The 22918-nt window shown below is 39.1% G+C and overlaps 2 protein-coding genes across 3 annotated transcripts in view; one reads left to right on the forward strand and one right to left on the reverse strand.

Annotated features, from left to right (window-relative positions):
* The window catches only part of LOC122986339 (fatty acid 2-hydroxylase-like), a 33859-nt gene extending 17334 nt beyond the window's left edge, over positions 1–16525 (forward strand). Inside the window, exons 2-7 of the mRNA XM_044357556.1 lie at positions 8952–9083; positions 11865–12007; positions 12822–12922; positions 13090–13262; positions 13618–13870; positions 13979–16525. Coding sequence (XP_044213491.1) covers positions 8952–9083; positions 11865–12007; positions 12822–12922; positions 13090–13262; positions 13618–13870; positions 13979–14046 — 870 coding nt within the window. The 3' untranslated portion in view covers positions 14047–16525. The remainder of the gene's footprint in view (positions 1–8951; positions 9084–11864; positions 12008–12821; positions 12923–13089; positions 13263–13617; positions 13871–13978) is intronic.
* Positions 16526–17536: 1011 nt separating this feature from the next.
* Positions 17537–22548, reverse strand: LOC122985093. 2 transcript variants are annotated; one of them, XM_044355490.1, is made up of 3 exons: positions 22336–22548; positions 19722–21104; positions 17537–19575 (listed from the first exon to the last, which is right to left on the reverse strand). In XM_044355490.1, exons 1-2 carry the CDS (start codon positions 22406–22408, stop codon positions 20482–20484), a joined length of 696 nt encoding a protein of 231 aa, XP_044211425.1. In that variant the 5' UTR covers positions 22409–22548; the 3' UTR covers positions 17537–19575; positions 19722–20481. The 2 variants fall into 2 exon arrangements, with proteins under 2 accessions (XP_044211425.1, XP_044211426.1); XM_044355491.1 differs by having other exon boundaries at positions 17537–19578.
* Between the last annotated feature and the right edge of the window lie 370 nt (positions 22549–22918).

Genomic DNA, 22918 nt, shown 5'->3' on the forward strand with positions numbered 1-22918 from the left:
TCTACCTGAGTTACAACTGCAGTAGCAGTATGAGGATAAATATAAGTTTCCAGTATAATCACAGTACACAGTGCTGAATTTAAGCAAACATAATGGAAATCACAGTAGATTTAACATGAATATCAATGACTTCAAAATGTACATAATAAATACTCCATCCTGCTCTGAGAGAGAGGTGTCAAATGAACTTGACTGTCATATTTATGCCTCCGTGCAGGTGACTGCTGTGGCTGGAGGCGTTATGGTTTCTGGTTGTCCATTTGTTCATCCCATTCTTGTGTACATGATATCTCATGAACACCTAGAGGGAATTTCATTACACCTGGCACAAACGATCACTTGGACTCAAGGATGAACTGATTAGAATTCGGTGGTATAAGCTCAAGGCCACTGTTATCTCACAAAACACGTTTTTGGCCATAACTCAAGAATTCATATGCTGATTATGACACACTTTCACACAAATGTCTTAATAAGATAAAATGATGAAGTGATGAGATTTTATGTTCAAAAGGTCAAAGGTCAACTTCACTGTGACATCATAATGTTCTGCAGTTTTTCTGGCCATTATTCAACACCATCACTCAGGAACAGAAGGGCAGATAACAAGGCGTGTTTGTGGTGTTGTTGCTGTCCTTGTCTGTTTGACTCTTCTCTTGAATTTTTCAACCATATTGAAGTCTTGCTTATCAGGAAAAAGTTAACCTGGGCGTGCTCAGTAGAAAAATGTTGGTATAGATATACTGACATATTTGGTTGACCACAGGCAGCCCTACTTATCATGCAGGAAGAATGAATGAATAGAAACTCAAGTCAAACAAATGTGGTGGAGGTTCGTGCATACAGCTCCTCTGATGTACAAACACTGACACCAAATGGGTCAACCAGTGTTTTGTTTTACAGTTTCTGCAGTTAGAGGAAATGTGGTTTCAGAAGTATTTCACCTATGAGGGCAATGTGGTTTTCTTTTTACAGATATATGGTTGCACACCAATAAAACTCTATCAACCGTTGACATATTTTAAGACAGGTTATTGACCTCTGGTACTGGCAGCATGACAAGTTTCTAGTGACCACCCCAGTTGTAGAACACAATGAATTATAATCAACTGTGATCTTTGTCAATCTACCAGATTAAATAGTAGTTAAAGGGGACCTATAATGCTTTTCCTTATTTTCAGTCAAACTGTCAATATTCAATCTATGTTCACCTAAACCAAACAGCATAATGTTTTTCTGCCAAAAAACTGCCTTTTATTTTGTTCAAAGATGTAGTCATAACTATAAATTGGTTGGTTGTTTCTGGTCAGCTGCGGAGTACAACAAAACTTAGGTGCCCTGGTTAGGGCCTGACCAATACTGGATCTTTGGGGCCTATAACGATATTAGGGAGTAAAAAGAAAAACTCTGATATCAATAAATGCACATTTTTTTTCAGTGATCTCTCATGCCTCCTATGTAATGGAGGCATGATATTTTACAGTTTAAGAATAAACTTTATTGTATAAAATTATATCAGTGCACGGAAACACTGGGAATTTAATCATTATAAATTACTATAAATAAAAAACACAGAACAATAAACATGTATGTATATGTTAAATTTTAATTAAGAAAAAGGATCAAATATACATAAAATGCCGCCTATAGAACCTATAGAAAAAATAAAAACAAATATTGGTGCATATTGGACAACATATACGCTGATATCGATGTATCTGTGATAGGCCAATATCGGCTGATAATATCAGTTGACCGTTATATCGGTCAGGCTCTAATCCCAGTGGATGAACAGGCTGAGGAACACCGTGTACCCGCAGTACTGTGGGTTATGTCCCTAATGAGCTGTGTTTCTTTTCAGTCACTCACCTTTCCATGCTCCACTACAAACTATAAGTAAGCTATGGCTAAATAATATTTAACACCTAATAATTTACAGTGTGTGTGTGTGTGTGTGTGTGTGTGTGTGTGTGTGTATGTATGTATGTATAGAGAGACTGTCTCTGGCAGCAGGCCATGTGATACCTTCAAAGGTGGATGCATTCACCTTTATGGCTTTCAGGACTCTGTGTGTGTGTGTGTGTGTGTGTGTGTGTGTGTGTGTGTGTGTGTGTGTGTGTGTGTGTGTGTGTGTGTGTGTGCGTGCGTGCGTTATCTTAAAGTGTGTTATCACAGGTTAAAATTTAGCCCCATTTAAAACTTCAAACTTCTATAGTGCTAGAAAATGAAAACAAAATTCCCTCAAGCTACAAAGAGTGATTTAATAGCAGAAACCACCTCCTTTGAATGTCTTGTGTCAGGGTAAATAACTTCATTAAATTAAATGATCAATAGATGATCATTTTGAGTGTATCTGACTTCAGCCTAAGTGTTTCATTGCTGCTGTCTCTTTTAATTATTTTGGGTATGTAACATTGCTATAGCCCCTCTTTTTATGTTCTGCTTACACTTTTAATTTTTAGCCATGCTAGTGGTTCTAGGGATAGAAAGTCGTGAGTCACTCTCTTTGTCCACCACTTTGGTCCAGACTCTCAATACTGGATACTGGATGGATTGCCATTGAATTTGCTACAGATATTCAAGGTCACCAAAGGACATGTTCTAAAGACTTTGGTGATCCCCTGACTTTTCCTATAGCACCAGGTTGGCATTTTGGATTTTTATGTAAATATCTCGACAACCATTGAGTGGATTGCTAGGAAATTTGGTACACACTGTCATGGTCCCCAGAGGATGAATTGTAATAACTGTGATCTCTTGACCTTTCATCCAGCGTCATGATCAGGTCAAATTTTCATGTTGTCCAATACTTTGATTTATACCTGCAAAACTAATGACATTACCGTCATCCTCAGCTGTACTTTGTTTACTGGTAATTACTAAATATTAACATGCTAACACACTAAGCTAAGATGCTGAGCATGGTAAACTTTATATCTTCTAAACATCAATATGCTAGCATTGCCATTACAAGCATGTTTGCACTGCTGTGCCCAAGTACAGCCTCACAGAGCTGTTGGCATGGTAGACGATTATGCTTGTGAGAGTATTAAGTCATTTAACTTGTGTTGATAAGAGTTGCAACAAAAGAACTCATGTCCTCTGATCTGACTCCAGTAATCCACATGACAAAACTCAGATCGTCATGTTTTGTTTTATTGTTCTTTAGACTTTATGTTCCTCTTCTCAGAACCTGCTGACACACTCTGTTCCCTTTAGCCAAGTCATGCAATGTTAACACACACACACCCACACTTATACACACACACACAAACACAAAGGCAAATTATTATCAACTATAAACAACCAATTGTTTCACCATAACCAACTTTGACTGTTAATTAGGAATGCATCGATTATGAAGTTGGTGAGCTAAATTAATAAACAGTACTCAGTGTTTTCACCACTTGATCGATCCAGGGATTCAGTGATTAACTGATCACACTATTAACCGCGCTTTCAAATGTCATGGTTTTGTAACCATAAAGGCTGAGCTACACCGAGTGTTTCTGTTCTCACTCTCAAAAAAGGGACATATTATGGTACGTTATTTTTCTACAACGGTTGTGCTGTGAGGAAAATTAAACTAAACTAGACAGTCGTGTCAAAAAAAAAATGTCCGTAGGTGCAACCGGCAGACTGCAGGCGGAAGGTCCGCCGCAGAACCAAAACAAACCTGGTGCACCAGCTTAAAATGCCGTGCTGCAACAAGTTCAGTTATGTAAACTTACACATGCTGTCACAAGAGTGACTCCCCTCATTTGTGTTTGAGCAGGGCTACATTATCTAAAGGAGACGAGAAGTGTTCAGGCAGTGGCTGAGGGACCCAAAATTGAAGCGTTCTATCCACACAAAAAAAACCCGCCTTAAGTCATCAGTGTGGGAGTATTTTGGATACATAAAGAATGGTTAGGGGGTCGTTCAAGAAGACGGATCTCCAATTTGTAAAACTTGCCAAAGAAAAGTCACCACTAAAGAATCCAGCACCCGGAACTTACTGCAACTTTGAGATCACATCCAGCTATACATGCTCAAATGAAGGTAATAAACAAGTTAAAAAAAACAACAAATTTACTTGATGAACATTGAGTTGGCAGGGAATTAAATATAAACATGTCACTTGCAATCAATGAAGTAGTGGTGAGTTAAGAGTTGAGTTTTCATTGCAATGTAAAGCAACAGCAACAAAACAGGAAAAGGAGTATACACCAAGTATCACACCATCTATAAATTAATGCTCAACGTAATCACCTCAAGGGCCTCAATGTGACCAGTGTTACATCCTGTTGCTATGCTATTTCTTGGAAACAAAGCATGCTCATGTGATTTTATCCATCTGTATTGTGAAATAAATTAATGCACAATAATTTTGAAATCATTTTTTCCCCAGACTATAATCGTATCAAAATCTATGATCATTGCATCCCTAGATCATTCATGGCTGCCTGATCTCCACAACACAGGCATCTGAAACGATTTCATGTTCTTGTGTCACCTCCCATGAACTCATCATGTAGATAAACCAGGGTACTGCAGGACTCCAGATGCAGTTAGTCCAGAGTCAGGCAGGTACAGAAGTGTCCTTGGGCTGCTGATATGTGATTTGGGGGGCTGTGAAAGCATGTTATAAGCTGGTGGAGGATTCCAAACTGTTTGATTTTTGAATATATGAGAGTAACGTGTACTAAGTCATGTGCTGTAAAGGTTTATCACTGACAACAGTAGCTGCAGTGTTGTTTCTGAGTTGGCAGGTGTAGTTATAAGAAGATGTAAGAAATCTGTCTTCACTAAAACATCCCTTCATCTTTAACATACCTGCAGGTACGTCTAAGACGCAAATGACTCGATACTGTGTGTTGCTCTGTTCCTGTACTGTTCTGATGGGTAGATGTGAGCCATGTGATTGCACTTCCTGTTTATTTATTTGTTTCCACTGTCAGCTCCTTGGAGAGTAAGCCTGTGTGTTGCACCGTGGGAATGATTTGCTTTATCAGAGTATTACACAATGCAGTATGAACGTGTGTATGTATTTTCTTGACTGTCTATATTAAACAACGTATGTATGTATGTATGTATGTATGGTGTGTGGAGGTCTGCACATATTTGCTGAGGCAGAAGCGTGACATGTGTATTTGCTTTGGACGTTTGTCAAGTACGTTGACCGTGACTTGAGCATAAAATATGTGAGTATATTTGAAATCTGGGCAGATTTTACTCACAGTTATGATAGTGGAACGGAAGTGCTATTTGATTTTCTGATTGAAACAGCAAGGTCATGTCGGTGTAGTAGAAATACTAGCTGTAAGTTTTTGAACAGGTTTCATAGCTGTTTTGAAATGAACACAGAAAGATATTCACACCCTGATTTTATAAAACAATGCAGGCAGTAGCTGTATGATTATGGACTTACAGGGAATCATATTCGTGTTTATTCAAAGTCTAAAGACAATGAGTGGCCAGAAAAATACCTCAATTTGTACCATATAATGCAATACAATGCAACAGCTCAATAAATACTGCTACCTTGCCAAAAGTGTCAGACTGTTTCAGTAGTTTGTTGACTCATTTCTATAATATGTTTTCAGGTTAAACATTGTGGTGGTATCGTATTAGACTGCACACCACAAATTACCGCCTTGAAAATGACAATGGTGTTGATGTCTTGCCAAATATGGTGCTCCTCCTATGTTGGTGAAAACCCGATGGGATATTCACATTCCCAATGCTGGCCAAACAGTGCACCACGCCTGCAGAATACATTGATACCTTTATCATGCCATTCCCATAATGTTTAAAGTGGGACAACGTAGAGCTCATAAAACCTTGGGATCACATATTACTCAGCGGCTCACATGGCTGCTGCTGCCACTACCGCCACTGATACACAGGGTGTGTCTGCTTATTGCTCTCACCAACATAATGTTATCACTCTGCTTGTTTAGGTGTGTGAGTATGTAAAAGGCAGAGAAAAAATGAAATGGAGCGTGTGTGTGTGTGTGTGTGTGTGTGTGTGTGTGTGTGTGTGTGTGTGTGTGTGTGTGTGTGTGTGTGTGTGTGTGTGTGCTGAGGCAGTAGTCTTTGCTATTCTGATCTGGTTCCTGCAAGTGTGATTGTTTTGATATGAGATCCATAACAGGACGGAAGAAATGACTCACTGATTGTGCATTATGACGTCTTTATTTCTTTTACGCAGTACATATGTGAGTTATGTCAAAGCTTTAAATATTTTTCTACATCTCCTTCACCACCTTACTGCATCAACATTGTCCCAAACATTTTGTCCTGACAAATTTCTACTTATAATACTGTATTAACACCATATACATTACATCATTATTTGTGTTATCTGTATTATTGCTACATAAAGTTCTACTGTTGACATCGTAGATGAGGCCTGGAAGTACAGGATCACTTCAGCCCCCCCATTTAAAAACAAGACTGATAAGTATTGATCTCACATTACCAGACGTTATTGTCCAGAGTTACAACATCAAATCTGTTTTTCCAAGGATGAGACAGGTTAAAGCTCCCTTTGTTTCTTTTTTTTTTTTTTTTTGTTTTAGTACAATGTGATAATGAGGGGTGTAACGTTGCCTCTGTAGGTGTTGAATTGCTAAGGTGATGTTGGGGACCTGTGTGTGAGTAGGCGTGTGTGTTGTGTTATATACACCAATCAGCCACAACATAAAAACCAATGACAGGTGAAGTGAATCACATTGATTATCTCGTTACACTGGCACCTGTCAAAGGGTGGGATTCATGTGGATGTTACTTTGACATGTACCACCTACCTAAACATTGTTGCAGACCAAGTACACCCCTTCATGGCAACAGTATTCCCTGATGGGAGTCGCCTCTTTCAGCAGGATAATGCACTCTGCCACACTGCAAAAATTGTTCAGGAATGGTTTGAGGAACATGACAAAGAGTTCAAGGTGTTACCTTGGCCTCCAAATTCCACAGATCTCTGTGGGATGTGCTGGAAAAACAAGTCTGATCCATGGAGGCCCCACCTTGAAACTTACAGGACTTAAAGGATCTGCTGCTAACTTCTCGGTGCCAGATACCAGAGGAAGTCCTGCCTCGGTAGGTCAGAGCTGTTTTGGCAGTACGAGGAGGACCAACACAATATTACGCAGTTGATTCTAATGCGGTGGCTGATCGGTGTATATACGTGAGTGTGTCTGTGTGCTTGTGCAACAACCAGCTGATAAATATTTCACCGACTGATGGGAAGTGACAGCCAGTGGCGGAGTAAAGGATGAGCAGAGGCAACCAACTGCACATCAGAAAAGGGTGATTTTAGAAATAAGAAGAAGAAATAGACCCCAGTTTCATAACAAAAAGCATAAAAACCAGTCACTTTTTAAACTACTCCTGTGGCATAATCCTGTCCATATTTCAAACACATATCTTTTTAAACATACGTCTAAATACACTTCTCTCATTGGTTGTCATTATTGAACAGGTTACCGTGCTAGCGAGAGCAGGAAATTTGTCCATATTTTTGTGAAAAATTAGCGCAAGAAACAACGAGCAGGTTTTCTGGGTGAAACTGGGTCACCATAGGAAACCATTTTAACTGACATGAATTCGAGCTAACCACTGTCTGTAGAGGACAATGCCGCCAACGTCAAACACCCACCATCCTTCAATTCACATGTCTTTTCCTTCATTCATGCCCTCCGCTGTGGATCTGCATCTTTTCACTGACTGTGTATACATGGAGGCTGTCTCTCTGTTGTAAAATATAGCCAAACAGCAGTATTCACCATATTTGGTTTGGAAATGTGCTTTGTGTTTACTTGTGCTGGTATTCTGTTTACTGTGAGTCTCTATTTTGATGAGGACACTTTGTTTTTATTTTTACATGTATACTGATCTAGCCTGTAAAACAAGCTGATTTGTTTCTTCATATACCTTATTTTTTTGCATTTTGCATCAAAATACTCTGATACCATGCATGTAGATACCATACAGAGCACCAGGCTGTGCCCACATAAATATAGGCTGTGGCCACATTTGCCACTTCCTTTTACTGTCATTAAATGATTGCATGCAAGCCACTAATGTTCTGTTCAAGTAGACCATTATTTCCAGTCAGTGGAGAAATCTGATCTGAAAAAAAGTTTCTTGTGCCACCAATAGACCTCAACTGATAGAACAACCTTTTCTGGCTCATTATGGCCCACGTGGTCTTCTTTCCAACTGCAGCCCATGTTGTTGCATGTACGCAGTCTGACTTTGTAATGAGGACCGACTAGACCTTTTGAGCAGCAATGATTAGTTGATCAATTAACAGAAATTTTAAAAATCGATGAATCGTTTCAGTCATTTTTCAAGCAAAAACGTCTCATATTCACTGGTTTCAGGTTCTCCAATGTGAGGACTTGCTGCTGTTCTTTGTCATATATGACAGTAAATTGAACATCAACATCAAATCAAGCATATTGAAGATGTGACTGTGGGCTTACAGAAATTGTAAATGGCATTTTTTCCACTGTTTTTTAACACATGAAACATCATGTCAGATCAATGAATGATGTGCAGTATTGAAGGTTTTGCCCATAAGCCTGCAGAGACTGCTGCAGCTGGTTTTCAGGTGATACAAAGATGTTCAAAGGTTGAAGATTACAAATATAAGGTGTAGTGCAGCATTATGGTGTATGTCACATATGGCTGCAGTTAGACTGAATGTCATGGACCGTGTGATCAGTATTTGTACATCTTGACCGTAGCAGTCTGTAGTTTGAAGCAACGCAGAAATGTGGGTTTATTTTATTTCCTCTTAAGCAGGGATGATACAGCAACCTAAAAACTAAGATATAAAATAAAACCACAATGTTGATGACCCCTTTAACCACTTCTCTTTTCAGCAGAAACAAAAGATACATACACTGGTCCATCTCCTCATATCTGATCACATCTGTTTTTGTTTTGTTCTGCTTCAGACTCTGAGAGAGAGGAGGAAGACCAGTGAAGAGACAGAAAAGAAGACGGCAGAAAAGACGACAGAAGAGAAACTGAAAGAGGAGGACGAGAACTCCCCGTATAACCGCCTCAGCTCTGTGGACTTGGACAAGGTTTGTGTGTGTAGAAGAGAGAGCATGTCAGCGTGGAAGAAGGGTGAACAGTCATGAGGTTATTCACCCTGCCTTGTTCCAAAATTGTCCTTGTTTGTCAGTACGCTCTAACGTTCTCACACTGCCAGACCAGAGCGTGCACACGCCTCACCACTATGAGTGTATGTTTCCCTCTTACCTAAATACTAAACATAATGAGCCGTTCGTTCACTGAAATCACACTCATGTGATCAACTCATTTGACAAGTGTTTTTCCACTAACTGCAGACATCATCAGCATACCAGCCCCTCGCGCAGCACAATGTGATGACAGATTCAACCAGTCTGTCTTGTTCACTGCGTTGCCAGGCATCAGTATATACTGAGTTAGATGGACTGCTCTCGACTGTTCACATCGTAAACCAGACCTTGACCAAGCCTTATGAAGTTTACAGCCTCACAGTCTGTCTGACTTTACAGATGTACCAAACAGCTCAGAGTCAAACCAATTTCAGTGAAATTCACAATTCAATGCCAGTATTTCCATTTTGAATGTTTGGACATTGAAGAAGAAAGGATTTTATGCAGATGCTCCACTCTCAGAGCTGCAGTGTGGTTTGATTTTAATAACCAAACCCTTCTGCTAAGTTTTGTTTTAGTCTGGCTGCATTGTTAGCAGTGTCACCACACTCATCATGTGCTTCCCTGCCTGGCAATTAAAAAAAATTAAAAAACACACGAGCCACTGCACATCATAAAAATGTTGTATTGTTGTCACGGTCCACTCAGCACTTGGCCTAGAGACTGACAGTTTTCATAAGAGGCAAACTGGTAAAGCAGGAACGCTGCTCACATCATTTGGATGCTCACATGCTCTTTTTCAACCAAGCATCAGGCCAGCAATGTGTGTGTGTGTGTGTGTATGTGTGTGTGTGTTACCACATTTTCTCAGAGCTGTCTTGGGAATGTGATGCATTTCTTCACACATGAATGTCTCCTTTTGTCTTTTTTCACCTGTTAATATTAGATAAAGAAACCAGCTGCCTTATCTTTGCTCATGTGAGCAAACTTCAACTGTCACATATTTAGAATGTCAGTATGACATTTGCTGATATTCAGAGTAAACACTGTTATTAGTATTTATTATTAATAGTATTTTGTTATTAGTATTTACCAGGAAGGTCATAAATATCATAAATAATGATATCTCTCAGTGACATGGTAATGAGTTGAATGTAGTGTTGTTTTCTTCATTTATGTTACTTTTTCCACCTTGTTTCAGACATTATTACTTGTTTCTGGGAAGTTCCTTCACTGGTCACAAGTGTGATTATCCCCACCATGTGACAGACAATCTCACTTCTTTTTTTTGTTTAATACAAGACTAAATTTATTGTAAAGATTTCTCCATTTTCTGTTTCTATTTAGCATCATCAGGTTAGGCTAACCCATTGTTGCTAGCTTTGGAACTAACCCCCTTCACTTCTCCAACAGATGTGACTTTTCTTTTGTGTATATATATATATATATATATATATATATATATATACATATATATATATATATTCATTGATTTCCGAATGAATGGATATTTAGCCTTATTATTGCAAGTATGTAGCTGTTTACAAAATGTGACAGAACACCTTTTTGTGCAAAGAGAAAATGCATTCCTCTAACTCTTTTCTAACAAAATATGTGTTAGTGTTTAGGCTTTTTATTATTTTTGTTGTCATTCTTTTATCGTTTCACATGTAACAGTAGAGAGCTCTTCACAGTACAGTGTTCCTTACCACTGGCAGGATAGCAGAGTAAGCTGTGTTTCTCACTTTGTCCTGAATGAATGGAGGTAATAAGGGACAGACATGGTTGTTCTGATGCAGCGATCTGGGGTTGATTGCTTGTAAACTCTGGAGTGATATGACAGGTCGCTGACCAGTCAGCATCAGCAAAAGTGCCGTGGCAGTCTGAACTGTCAGTGTGACTGAATGTTTTTACATGACACTCACTGCTGAAGTCAGGATTTAAAACACAACAGCTACACATTTTATGGTAGAATTTACAGCAGAGGAGGCTGAAGACCATCTTCTCCTTGTTTGTGTCTAAATGACAGTATGTGATGAACACATATTCACCCAGGCTGTACCTACCTACCCACTTACTTACTTACCCACCTGTAGTTACTTTTAATTTCCCCCAGCCCCAGCAATCAACCTCTGGTGACTGTTTCAGTTGGTGCCTGACCTGGCCGACCTCAGATGTGTGTCTTGGGTGAAACACCATCATAATCAGCAACTATTAGAAGTGCAAAAGTTGACTTCATGCGTGTGATTTCAGCCTTTCTTCTATACAGATCATGGCTCTACTGTACTCATCTGCCTCATGAATAAGCTTCTCTGAGCAAATTGTGACTCAAGATCAGTTAACCTGAAACATTCCTGTGGATGTTGAACTGACCGCAGATCAGGGTGAAACCTGACTACTGTCTGCATTGTTGACCCACACCTCAGCTGCATGTCACACATGTGGCTGTAAGCACAGAGAGCTTGTAAAAACAGCTTGTTTTATGGCCTCTGGAAAAAGTAAAAGTTAACCTGCAAGAGCACACAGAGACACCAACAAACACACACAAGCTGTCACTTCCTGGTTGACTGGTCCCTGAGCAGTTTATAACTGTCTGCTGCCACCTGCTGGAGGCAATAGAGTCATTTTCTATTCTGTTCAAACACTTTGTGCTCTCTTCAGCACCATCACATTTACCTGAATAGATCATTTTTCACTGATTTCTCGTTGTTGTCTTGTCAGGATTTAGTGGACTGGCGGAAGCCCCTGGCATGGCAGGTAGGCCACCTCCGAGAGAAATATGATGCGTGGGTTCACCAGCCGGTCGACAGGCCTATCAGACTGTTTGGAAACCCCTTCCTGGAGGCCAGCACCAAGACTTCCTGGTAGGAGGCTCTTTGTTTTGCTCTTATATTACTGATGAGAAGGTGATCAAATAAAAACTAAAGAAATTAACTCTGCCTCTAAATATTACTTCTTAAACAAAAAAAGTCTTATTTAGAGGCACAGTGAATATGATGTTTACCTAATCACAAACAGGAATTCAGTTGTGCAGACAAAACGTGCATGTTTTTCATTGGATATGACAGACATGCATCAACTTTTTGTTCATTCCTGAAGTTTCCACATAGGAATATGAGTAATAATTGATTATTATACATATTAATAGGTGATAAGTTTAATATAAATCAATGAATTGCTGCAGTTTCTCCTCATCTATAATTTAAAACTTGCAGCAGGTTGACTGTCATTGTACCTATTGACTAACACTTGAACTTCTATACTAGAGGTTTGTTCTGCATTTGTCAGGCAGTAGTTAATTTGAAAAAATTTAAATGATAATGTCGTAAATTACTTAGGTACTGTATGTGTATCCATTTCCAGGAGGAAAATAAACCCATAAATAGAATTACAAATTGGTGCGATGTTGATCTTCAGCTGTAACACCCAAACACAACAACGTGCTGTGACTGAGAGTTCATAAAAACTGACACGTTTGGGTTGTGTTGTTGAAGGGGTACTTGAGCTCATCTGAATGGGTACCGGAGCTCCATTTGCTCAGTTCCATTTTCAGGTGGCTGCTCCTCCAACGTCCTGGCTCCATCCCACTCAATACAATATGATGGAAAATACAAACAAATGTGATATATTTACAAGATTGAGAGTGTGATCACATCGCTATATGCTCTCTTGCTACAGGTACTGGGTACCAGTGGTGTGGCTTCCTATTGTATTTTACCTCATTTGGTATTGCTACACCACGCTGGCAAAGGGCACCACCAAGCTACTTGTCACCTCAGGTAACACACACACCACATGCCTGCTTGTACACAGCAAAAAAGGATGCATGCTTGCATGATGCACACACATCTGCCAGAGACACTCATTTTCATTTTCACTGACAACACATCCACGTACATGTTTGTTTTCATAATTTTCGTGTGTGTGTGTATGTTCGTGTTCCCAGACGTCTCTATCCCGATCCATAAGTACACTTTCCCGCTGCTCTTTTTGACGGGCTGGTTCTTGTGGTCGTTCATCGAGTACTGCATCCATCGCTTTGTCTTCCACATGAAACCACCAGCCCATAACTACTACCTCATCACGCTACACTTTCTCCTGCACGGACAGCATCACAAGGTACACACACACCGCGAGGAACAGGATCATAAAACTGATTGTAAACCTGGTTTAATCATGAAACTAAACTAGTATAATGGTACAAAAGAGAGGTAATAATTAACAAATCATTTTATATTCTAGGTAATAACTTTCTCACTGTTCCACATAGTTTCAGTTCCTCAAACTTTTCTGATCTGAATGAATACTTACTATGAATGTTTAAGAACAGCTATTTTATTCTTCTGAAATGCAGAAAAAGTAACATACATCACTGTGTTTGTGTAAATGAATTTGGCTTTTTAACCCCTCATCTGCTCCAGAAAACACACTCTCTACCTGCGGCTCCTGTCACATCAAACTTCTTTCTCCACAGTCTCCGTTTGATGGCTCCCGGCTGGTCTTCCCGCCCGTGCTAGCCTCTCTGGTGGTGGGAAGTTTCTACGTGATCCTCAACAGCGTGCTCCCAGAGATCCTTGGGGTATCCGTGTTTGTTGGAGGACTGTGTGGCTACGTCGTCTACGACATGATCCACTACTACCTTCACTACGGTTCTCCAAAGAGAGGCTCGTACATGTACAGCTTGAAGGCCTACCACGTCAAACACCACTTTGAGCACCAGAGAGCAGGTGAGCGCCGGAAAAGTGACATTAGATGGACAGAACCTGTTTGATTTTTAGGCTTGTTTGTCCTCCCCTTCTGTTTTATGTCTGATCTAACTTGATTTGTCTCTGCAGGTTTTGGAATCACCTCCACGTTCTGGGATCACCCCTTCAACACAGTCATCCCTGATGAGAAATTCTAACGCAGTACCGGCTCTCCTGAAGGGCCACAGGACTTATCAACCACCCTCTTAGCAAACAGCCCACATGCTATAACCACCCTGACACCCTCAGTCCAGTCTCTGCAGCCATAGCTTTTACATCCAAGGAGGAAGATTCACTTCTGAAGACTCCTCGACCTGCAACTTATCCACCTGCACATACTTTACCACCTGCTTTCTGATTCCAGCCAGTACCACATTCTTGTGCTCGGTCATCTGGGTGTGGACCAGTCCACATTGTTTCCTCGTTGTTTTAAGGCATTCCTGTGACATTTTTATAAATAGCCAAACTAACGTCTACCACTGCTGACCTGACCTGTCAAGTCATCACCTGATGCCAGTCAGAACATCATAATGTGCAGCTGGGAGGACAGAAAGAGAGGGACACACAAATACATACGCAGACCCATGACACAATAACGCATGTTGTTTTCTGCCTCTTAAAAATTGGCCTCCAGCATAACACATGAATACACACACACACACGCACGCACACACACACACACACACACACTCATACACACATGCACACACACTGTCTTAGCTTCTCTCAGAGCGTGAGAAAGGAAACAGGAAGTGATAGATGGTAGGTGAATGTGCAAGACAGTGAAGGAGGGGGAGGAAAGAGTGACAGAAGTGTGTGAGAGAGTGAGTGAGAGCGAGAGAGTGAGAGAGCGAGAGAGAGCCCCCAGACTGTATCATCTCACCAGGTGAACCAACTCAGGAAAAAAAAAATCTTAATCCTTCCTCCTCACAATCTGCTGTTTGAATATTCTTCCTCACAGCTGTCAGCATTTCGCTGTCGTCCACTAAGCTACCCAGCTACGCTGCTACACGCTGCTACACACTGCTACACTGCAGGTTACAGTCGACAGAAGTTCCCTCCACCATGTTTGGCCTCACTTTAGTTTTTGGAACAGCAGTGAACAGAATACATGCACTGTTTGGTTCCAGATATTTGAACATGCTGAGATTCATTTGGCAGTTTAGATTTAACTTATTACTTATCAGCAAAGCCGCAGAAGTGAGATTATGCTGTAGAGTGCTAATGCAGTACGCTGTTAATGTCATGTAAAGCAGAGCTCTAAATGCAATATATTTTTGCAAGTCGTTGTAATATTTCCTCCGTTCTCTGTCTCTTTTTCATTAATGATACCACAAAGATGTTAAAAAATATTTTGTAAGATGCTTTGTACAGAAGAGGAGATTCTTTTAATTGTAGCAGTTTTAGGTTGTCAGCAGGTGTTTTCTTGTTGGTTAGGACATGGTGAACGCATCCGTGGATGGATGTGCTGTGTGTGCAGATTCATTTGGATACAAAAAAAAGATGGACGGTAGAGTGTTGTCACGATGCCAGAGGGACATAGCTGAAGGCATGAGGTCAGCCTGTCAGACTTCCTGCTGTGGGGATCTCGGGGTCAAAGGTCACAGAGTCAGTTAGCTGACAAAAGTTATGTGTTTTCGTTGACATTTTCATCTGGAAATTTTTAATTTTAAGATGGACTAGGTTCTGAGTACAGACTCGGCAGAATTAAGGTCTGTTTTAGGTTGATTTTTAACCTTTTAGTAGTAAGAACCATATTTGGATCTCAAATGACCCTGCAGATCCTCGAAGGATGACGATGAACCATCTGACTGGACAGCAGGAGGTCTTGATAGTGACTGACGGATCCTCAAAATGTCTCCTCTGAACATCTGACAACACCGCTGACAACTAAAGCAGAACAAACTTAATCAATTTACACTCATCTGTAGACTACAGTGAGAATAAGAATAAGAAATTTTTTTATCAACTTTTCTAGTTGGAATAAAGACTCCTACTTCTATAATATATATATGTACATACATTCTTACATATGTAAAATAACATGCAGAATCTGTTTTCAGAAAATTTTAACCAATTTTGAAGGAGAGAAAAATTCAGTAATACAGCAAGCTGCTTGCATTTGGATTCCTTTTTTCTTGATATATACACTGCAGCAATAATAACAAAGTCTTCAGGTAGACCTTTAATTTAAGAGGGCTGTGGCACCAAAACACTGTTTCCAAGAAAGAGGAATCATAAATTTGATATGATCACTGTGTAACTTAAAGAGTTCAGAAAGGACCAAAAATATATTTTTGATGTTTATAATGATGGTGGACAACAATGACCATGATGATGATGATTATGACTGTAATGATACTTACTGATTGTGATGGCTGCATGGCAAAGTGTAATGATTCCACCTGTTAGCATAAAGTACACACAGATCTTATTTATGTATATTTATATGATAAAGATGAAAACAACAGCCTGTAAGCTTTGATTCTGACAAGTGAATTTTCTTTCTAAATTATGCAGCACAGAATAATATTTCATACATCTGTTTACTATGATATCTTTTGACTATTAGTTTGCAATTTTAAATGTCTATGCAAATGAAAACATATTTGTAAATAAATGTCTGTATATTTCTGATGTCAGCCTGACTTGTAATTTTTGTTGGATCACTGTTTATTATGGATTGTTAATTATAGAGTGTCTTTCTTAAAGGGACACACTAAAATTTGTCTTATGAAAACAGTGTTTAATGTTCCTGTGCAGGCTGCCAAGGCTAAGAAAATCACCCTGATGATGTCATAGTGAAGTCATCAGGGTTGCCTCACTCTGGCCATGGATACTTAATTTTTTTGCTTTACACCTGCCTTACAGACTGGAGCCATGGAGTTTGAATGATGTGGGCAATTACCAGGCAGGGAGGGTCTAATAAAAGAGTATACCAATTTGCATTATGGATAATGTAGGATCTGGCATTTACTCATGCTAGAGATTAAATGTCAGTATATCTGGGCCTCCGCTACATGGATTTTAACCTTTCTTTTTTAAATATTTCTCTCTGAAGCTGCCCAACTTTATGGAAGTGCAATACTAAATCACTGGAGTCAACCTTTAAAGCCTTTGACTGGTCCCTGTATGAATGGTGATATCAACTGCAGCTTAGGAACAATAGTATATAATTATTTAATAATAATAATAATGATAATAATATAACTTTACTGTCTACTCAGTGTTTTACTGAATGTACAATGTAATCTAATACAAAATAATGACTCAAAGCAAAGTCTCAACATCAATATTATAAGCCTCAGAGAGTGAATATTTAAGACAGGACTATTATATCACGTTATACTGTATTACAAGGTGTTTCTACGTATATGTATATGTGTAATCTATTGTTTGTGAGTATGGCTTTACACCCTGAGTATATTGTCCACGACTACCCCAAATTAACTCTTTAATTACATTAATGAACTAATCATGCCATGACTTTTCCATTATATTATATTCCCATCATGTAAACTGATGTTTTTTCTTATACATTGTGTAGGATATGAAAATGTATGACTTTGGAGACTCCTAGTGACAATGTATGTATGTGTGTGTGTATATACTAATTTGTAGAGACAAGGTTTTAAAAGACAAGGCTGGTGATATTTAGCTTTTTATTATTAACAACAAATCCCTGAGGAGACTAAAGCCAATAATTCATTTATTTAAGTAGCAGGTATTTTCTGTATAGTTTGTGCTTCAATGTTCATCATGTGGCTACACAGACAGGACTCGTTAGAAGGGTAGATTTATGATTTTTTTTTCCTTGATAATTGAAAATAACTAATAACTAATTTAAAAACTGAAACAATGTTATTGTTGTCCTAGACAAAAAAAAATCTACCCAAAGCAGTTTAAAGAACTCTTGAATGGATGAAATACCACACTTTAGGGAAAACATGACATATGTTTCTGTAACACTGTGCAAAGTTGCAGACTTTGTGGAGACTCGTCTGTCCACTTGGATCTCTGGGTGATGGCAGACAGGATGATCAAACTGTCTGTGATGAGGACATCTGGGGAAGAGGATAGACAGGGGGAATAATAGTTAATAACCTCAGCAACCCTGGTGAACACATGGAGTATTGATCAGTACTGTAGTCCTGATAAGAATATAGAATAAATGTCTATTTATCTTTTTAAATGAGAGGGTTCACAGAGCATGCTGCCTCATCTCATCTGGTCTTTGTCTTGTTTCTTCTCCTCTCTTTGAAAGACAAATGGCAGAAAAAGGGCGATAATAGCTAATAAACAACAATGAGAAGAATTATTCATCTGCATATGAATTGTGATAAATAATAACAGAAAAATATATATTTATCTTTTTAAATGAGAGTTTGCAGTGCGTGATGTTTTCCTCTCCCCTCGACTCGTCTCGTGTCGACTCCTCTTCTTCCTCTTCTCTTTCTAAAAGACAGATGGCAGGTAAAGTGGAATAAACAGTTAATAACTTCAACAGAATAACTACTGATCAGTATAGAAACTCTGATAAAAACATAGAATAAATGTGTATTTATCTTTTTAAATAAGAGGGTTCACACTGTCTCCTCTCTTTGCTGCTTGTCTCATCTAGTCTTTGACTTGTTTCATCCTCATGTCTCCCTCTCTTCTCTCTAAAAGACCAATGACAGACAAGGAAAAATAACACTTAATGAGTTCAGCAACAAAAGAACTATTGATTAGTACAGAAATTCTGAAAATGAGATAAAAAATGTATATTTATCTTTTTTCATGAGAGGTTTCACTATGCATGTCTTCTTTTTGAGTCCTCGTATTGTTAGCTCTCCTCTCTCTAAAAGACAAAAGGCAGATAAGGGGGAATAACAGTTAATAACTTCAGCAATGACATTAACAGAAGACATATTGATTGGTGTAGAAATTCTGATAAAAACATAGAATAAATGTATATTTATCTTTTTATATGAGAAGGTTCACAATGCATGCTGTCTCCTCTCCTCTGCTTGTCTGATCTGGTCTTTTGTTTCTTCCTTTCCTCTCTAAAAGATAAATGGCAGAAATTGGGAAATAATAGAAAATGACCAACTCCAGCAACCAGAAGAACTATTCTACTATGTAGAAGATAATGACATAGAAAAAATCATATTTATCTTTTTGAATGAGAGAGATCACAAAGCACACTGTCTTCTTGTTTCCTTGTCTCATCCTGACTCGTCTCCTCTCCTCAAATGGCAGATAAAGAGAAATAACAGTTAATACCTTTCATAGATGACATAAACAGAAGAATTATTGATACTTTAGAAAATATATTCTCTCCTCTTCTCTGCACTCTCTAAAAGTCAAATACCAGTAAGGGGGAATAACAGTTAATAACTCCAACAATGAGGTAAACAGAATAACTATAAATCAGTATAGACAATTTTGCATTGATCAAAGAATGAATGTACACTTATCTCTTTAAATGAGAGGGTTCACAGTGCACACTGTCTCCTTGTCTCATCTCGACTCCTCTCTTCTCTTCTCTCTAAAAGACAAAAGGCAGATAAGAGGGAATAGTTACTAACCTCAGAAGAACAGAAATCAAAAATCAAATAAATGTATATTTATCATTTGAAATGAGAGAGTTTGTAGTGCATGGCGTTGCATCCTCTTCTCTTGTCTCTTCTCATCTCGATTCCTCTCTTCTTTTAAAGACAAATGGCAGATAAGAGAGGATAACAGTTAATACCTTCAAGTGTTTGTAATATTTTGGGACATCATGGTATGTGTAGTATTTAGAAAGGAAGCATATTTTTAACTTTTAGACTTTTTGTAAAGGATTACTTACCAATTTGTTAACTTTTGGTGATGTGTAAAAGTCTTCCTTCACAGGTCAGAATGTCACAGCCAAGTGTTTTCACCCTTTCCACCGCTGGTTGCTCCAGTTAGCTGGGAGAGAAGCAGGTGGTGGGTTCATATCTTCACTGGCTTCTTTCTTGTTGTTCCTGTCATCTTGGGCTTCTTCTATCGGCTCGTCCTTCCGTGTCCACCTGCCTGTTTTGGTGGATAACAGCAGAGTTGCCAGTTTTGTCACTGTCCCTACAGCCATAATGCTCCCGGTTGTGACTGATCTTCTCATTCCCAGTTCAGGCTTAAATTTGAAGCTTGATTTTAACTGGTGAGGAGTCAGCCCCATTACATAAAGTTGAATGTATTTCTGGTTCAAGAAAACACATCCAAGGGTATTAATGGCTTTAGAGGACAATGAGGAAATCCATCTAAACCGCTTTTGCTGTTGAAGGTCGCAGGTGGACTGGTGCCAGTCTACATACACTGAGCAAGAGGTGTAGGAAAATCCTGGATGGGTTTCCAAATCATCTTGCATGGAAAAAACACAATAAAAATGTCCTGACTCTTCTTTGAAGAGAGCTCATACAATCAGTCATAGTTCCCACCGTGTTGGATGCACAAGCCAGCAAATAAAGAAAGGTGCAGGACGCACCGGTGCACGACGCACCACAAACACTGACCTATGCACCACACCTGTGATGAAACAGCTATATACAAACTAAATACAAATGTACAATAGAAGCCCGTAGGTCTTCCAATCACAGTCTCAATCGCTTCTTTGGTGCAGACAGGCTGCTCTCTTCCTCTGTCACCTTCCTCTTCGTCCGTGTTGAAGTCCTTGCACACTGTGCCGAGTTTTTGGTAAACTGACAGAGGGCTGACATCAGAACATGGCCGTCTGTGCTGTAGTCCGTCACTCTCCAGCGGTTGGCCATCTCAGTGCTTTCGGAGCAATAAACAGTGGAGATGACTCTGGTGAAAGTGCTGCCATCAAACTCCATGTTGCGGACACAGTTCCTGCGGTCTGCCTTCAGGGCTGCGATTGCTGTCCTCTCCGGAAGAACTGGAGTTATCATGGTTGGAGGAGAAGAGCTGGAGTCTGCAGCTGGCACCATCACACCTGCTGGTGCGTCCGTTAAAGGAGACGGCGTGGTGTTCTCTCTCTGCTCCTGCTCAGTTCGGAGAAAGGGTGTGACCGTCTGAACTGAACGGAGGCATCCTTTGAAGGGAATCACAGGGAAGGTCTTAGAACCAGTGATGAGGCTGTGGTACATGCTAAGTATGGACTCCCTCATCGAGTTGATGTTTGCAGTGTTCAGAGGTCGGTTTCTTAGGTTTGTAAGAAACAGCTGAAGGATTGGTCCTGGCCTCGGAAGGTTAGCTAAATGGACAAGAAAAAAAAAAACAGTCACATTAGTCAGCTTGTCATTAAACAGCTTTGAATCCAGATTCAGCCCCACTTACAATAAAATGTCACCATTGATGTCTGTTTCATTTCTATACTTTTATTAACATAACATTTAAAATCAAATTAAGAGATAAAACCGCTGCTTTCGCAGTGAGGCCTGAAATCATTTATTAGCTGCATTTTAATAAAAAACGTAAGTACTTTAAAGTGAAAGCATAATTTTCTTGCACATTTACAAACACATGGACTGGAGTAGCCTACTGCTCAGAGACTTGCGTTATTAATGTATAAGCTCCATGTTTCCAGCAGGTTGTAACTGCAGCACATGTCAAATTGTGATAAATTATTACAAATCCTCATCATTCATTTCATATCTTTCTCTGATTTATGGATTAATGGCAATAACAAAGGACTTAAGTGACCAACTAGGTCCCATTTGGCCACATTTCTTGCATTTAGTCACGTATATTCAAGACTAATGTCCCTGTTCTGTTGTGTTAGTGAAGTAAAAGTCTGTTTAAGCCACTTGTATTGCGTAACACTGTTTCCCTAAATGCACTTTACTAAAGACATAGTCACAGTCCTGCAACATATATATTATAAACTGATAGGCTTTGTTTCTTTAGTTATTACCAACCAGTTAGATCTGCGCATAAATTATGAATATAACTTTTCTCATAACACAACCTCCAACCTCAATAACACTGATCTTCCGGTGCCTCTCCAAAGTCCCAATGTGACAATCAGGCTGTGTCATATGCTTTAATAATTATTAATAATATCACTTTAGGTTTGGATGAATTTGCGCCTCTACAGTTTTGAATGGTTTGAATTTATGGATGCATGCAATTCAATTAGTCACATACAAAAGTGGGGCTCCAGCTTACACTGACGTCAGACGTCTGTCTCTGGCTAGTTCCAACACCTGACGTCGTTTCCATGGCGCGCATATTATACACAACTTTTGGCATTTTATGAAAAATGGCCCAGTCGCCATCTTTGTCCTATACTTTCAATGTAAACTCGACGACAATGGTGCACTCCCTAAAAATGTGTTTGTTTCTCAATTATTAAATTAATATTCACATATTTTCCACCTGTCAAGTGCACACTCATGAAATGTCATCGTCTATAATAAATTTACACCTAAATAACAGGTGTACAGCAGGTTTAATGATATAATTGTGGCCTGTCTTGTTTTTACCATATCGTGCATCTACACGGAGGATGCCTAAAGTCAGCAGGTGTTTCTCTCGGTGTAAACCAGAGGAGGCCATGTTTTCCTCACTTCAACAGCTGCTTATTCAGCTTTCAATAGTTCAGCAACTTCTTATTTTCACAGGTCAACAGTTCACCACTTGGTTTCACAGTTTCAGCTCCTGTCAGCAGGTCAGGTGCAGAATGAGTTTGGAATGGTGGAATTTGGTTTTTATAGTGGCACGTTACCATGCCATCCAGTGACGTAGTGACGTGTAGCCAAAATTACAGAAACTAAATAATAAACATTTGATTTAATTTGTAATGAATTCATTGAAATACAATAATTTAAATAGATTTAAATCATAGTAATTATTATTATTTTCTTTTATTATTTTATTATTATTTAAGATTTTATTTCGTTTTTTTAAGATTTAAGATCAAGGCCTGATTATATTAGATTATTAAAACGATTTGTCATTCAACAGACAAATATTATGATAATTGATTAGACTAATCATTTTGTCATTTTTCAAGCAAATGTGCCAAACACTTGTTGGCTCCAGCTTCTCAAATGTGTGGATTTGGTG

The sequence above is a fragment of the Thunnus albacares genome, chromosome 7 (assembly GCF_914725855.1).
Source record: "Thunnus albacares chromosome 7, fThuAlb1.1, whole genome shotgun sequence".
Classification (NCBI taxonomy): Eukaryota; Metazoa; Chordata; class Actinopteri; order Scombriformes; family Scombridae; genus Thunnus; species Thunnus albacares.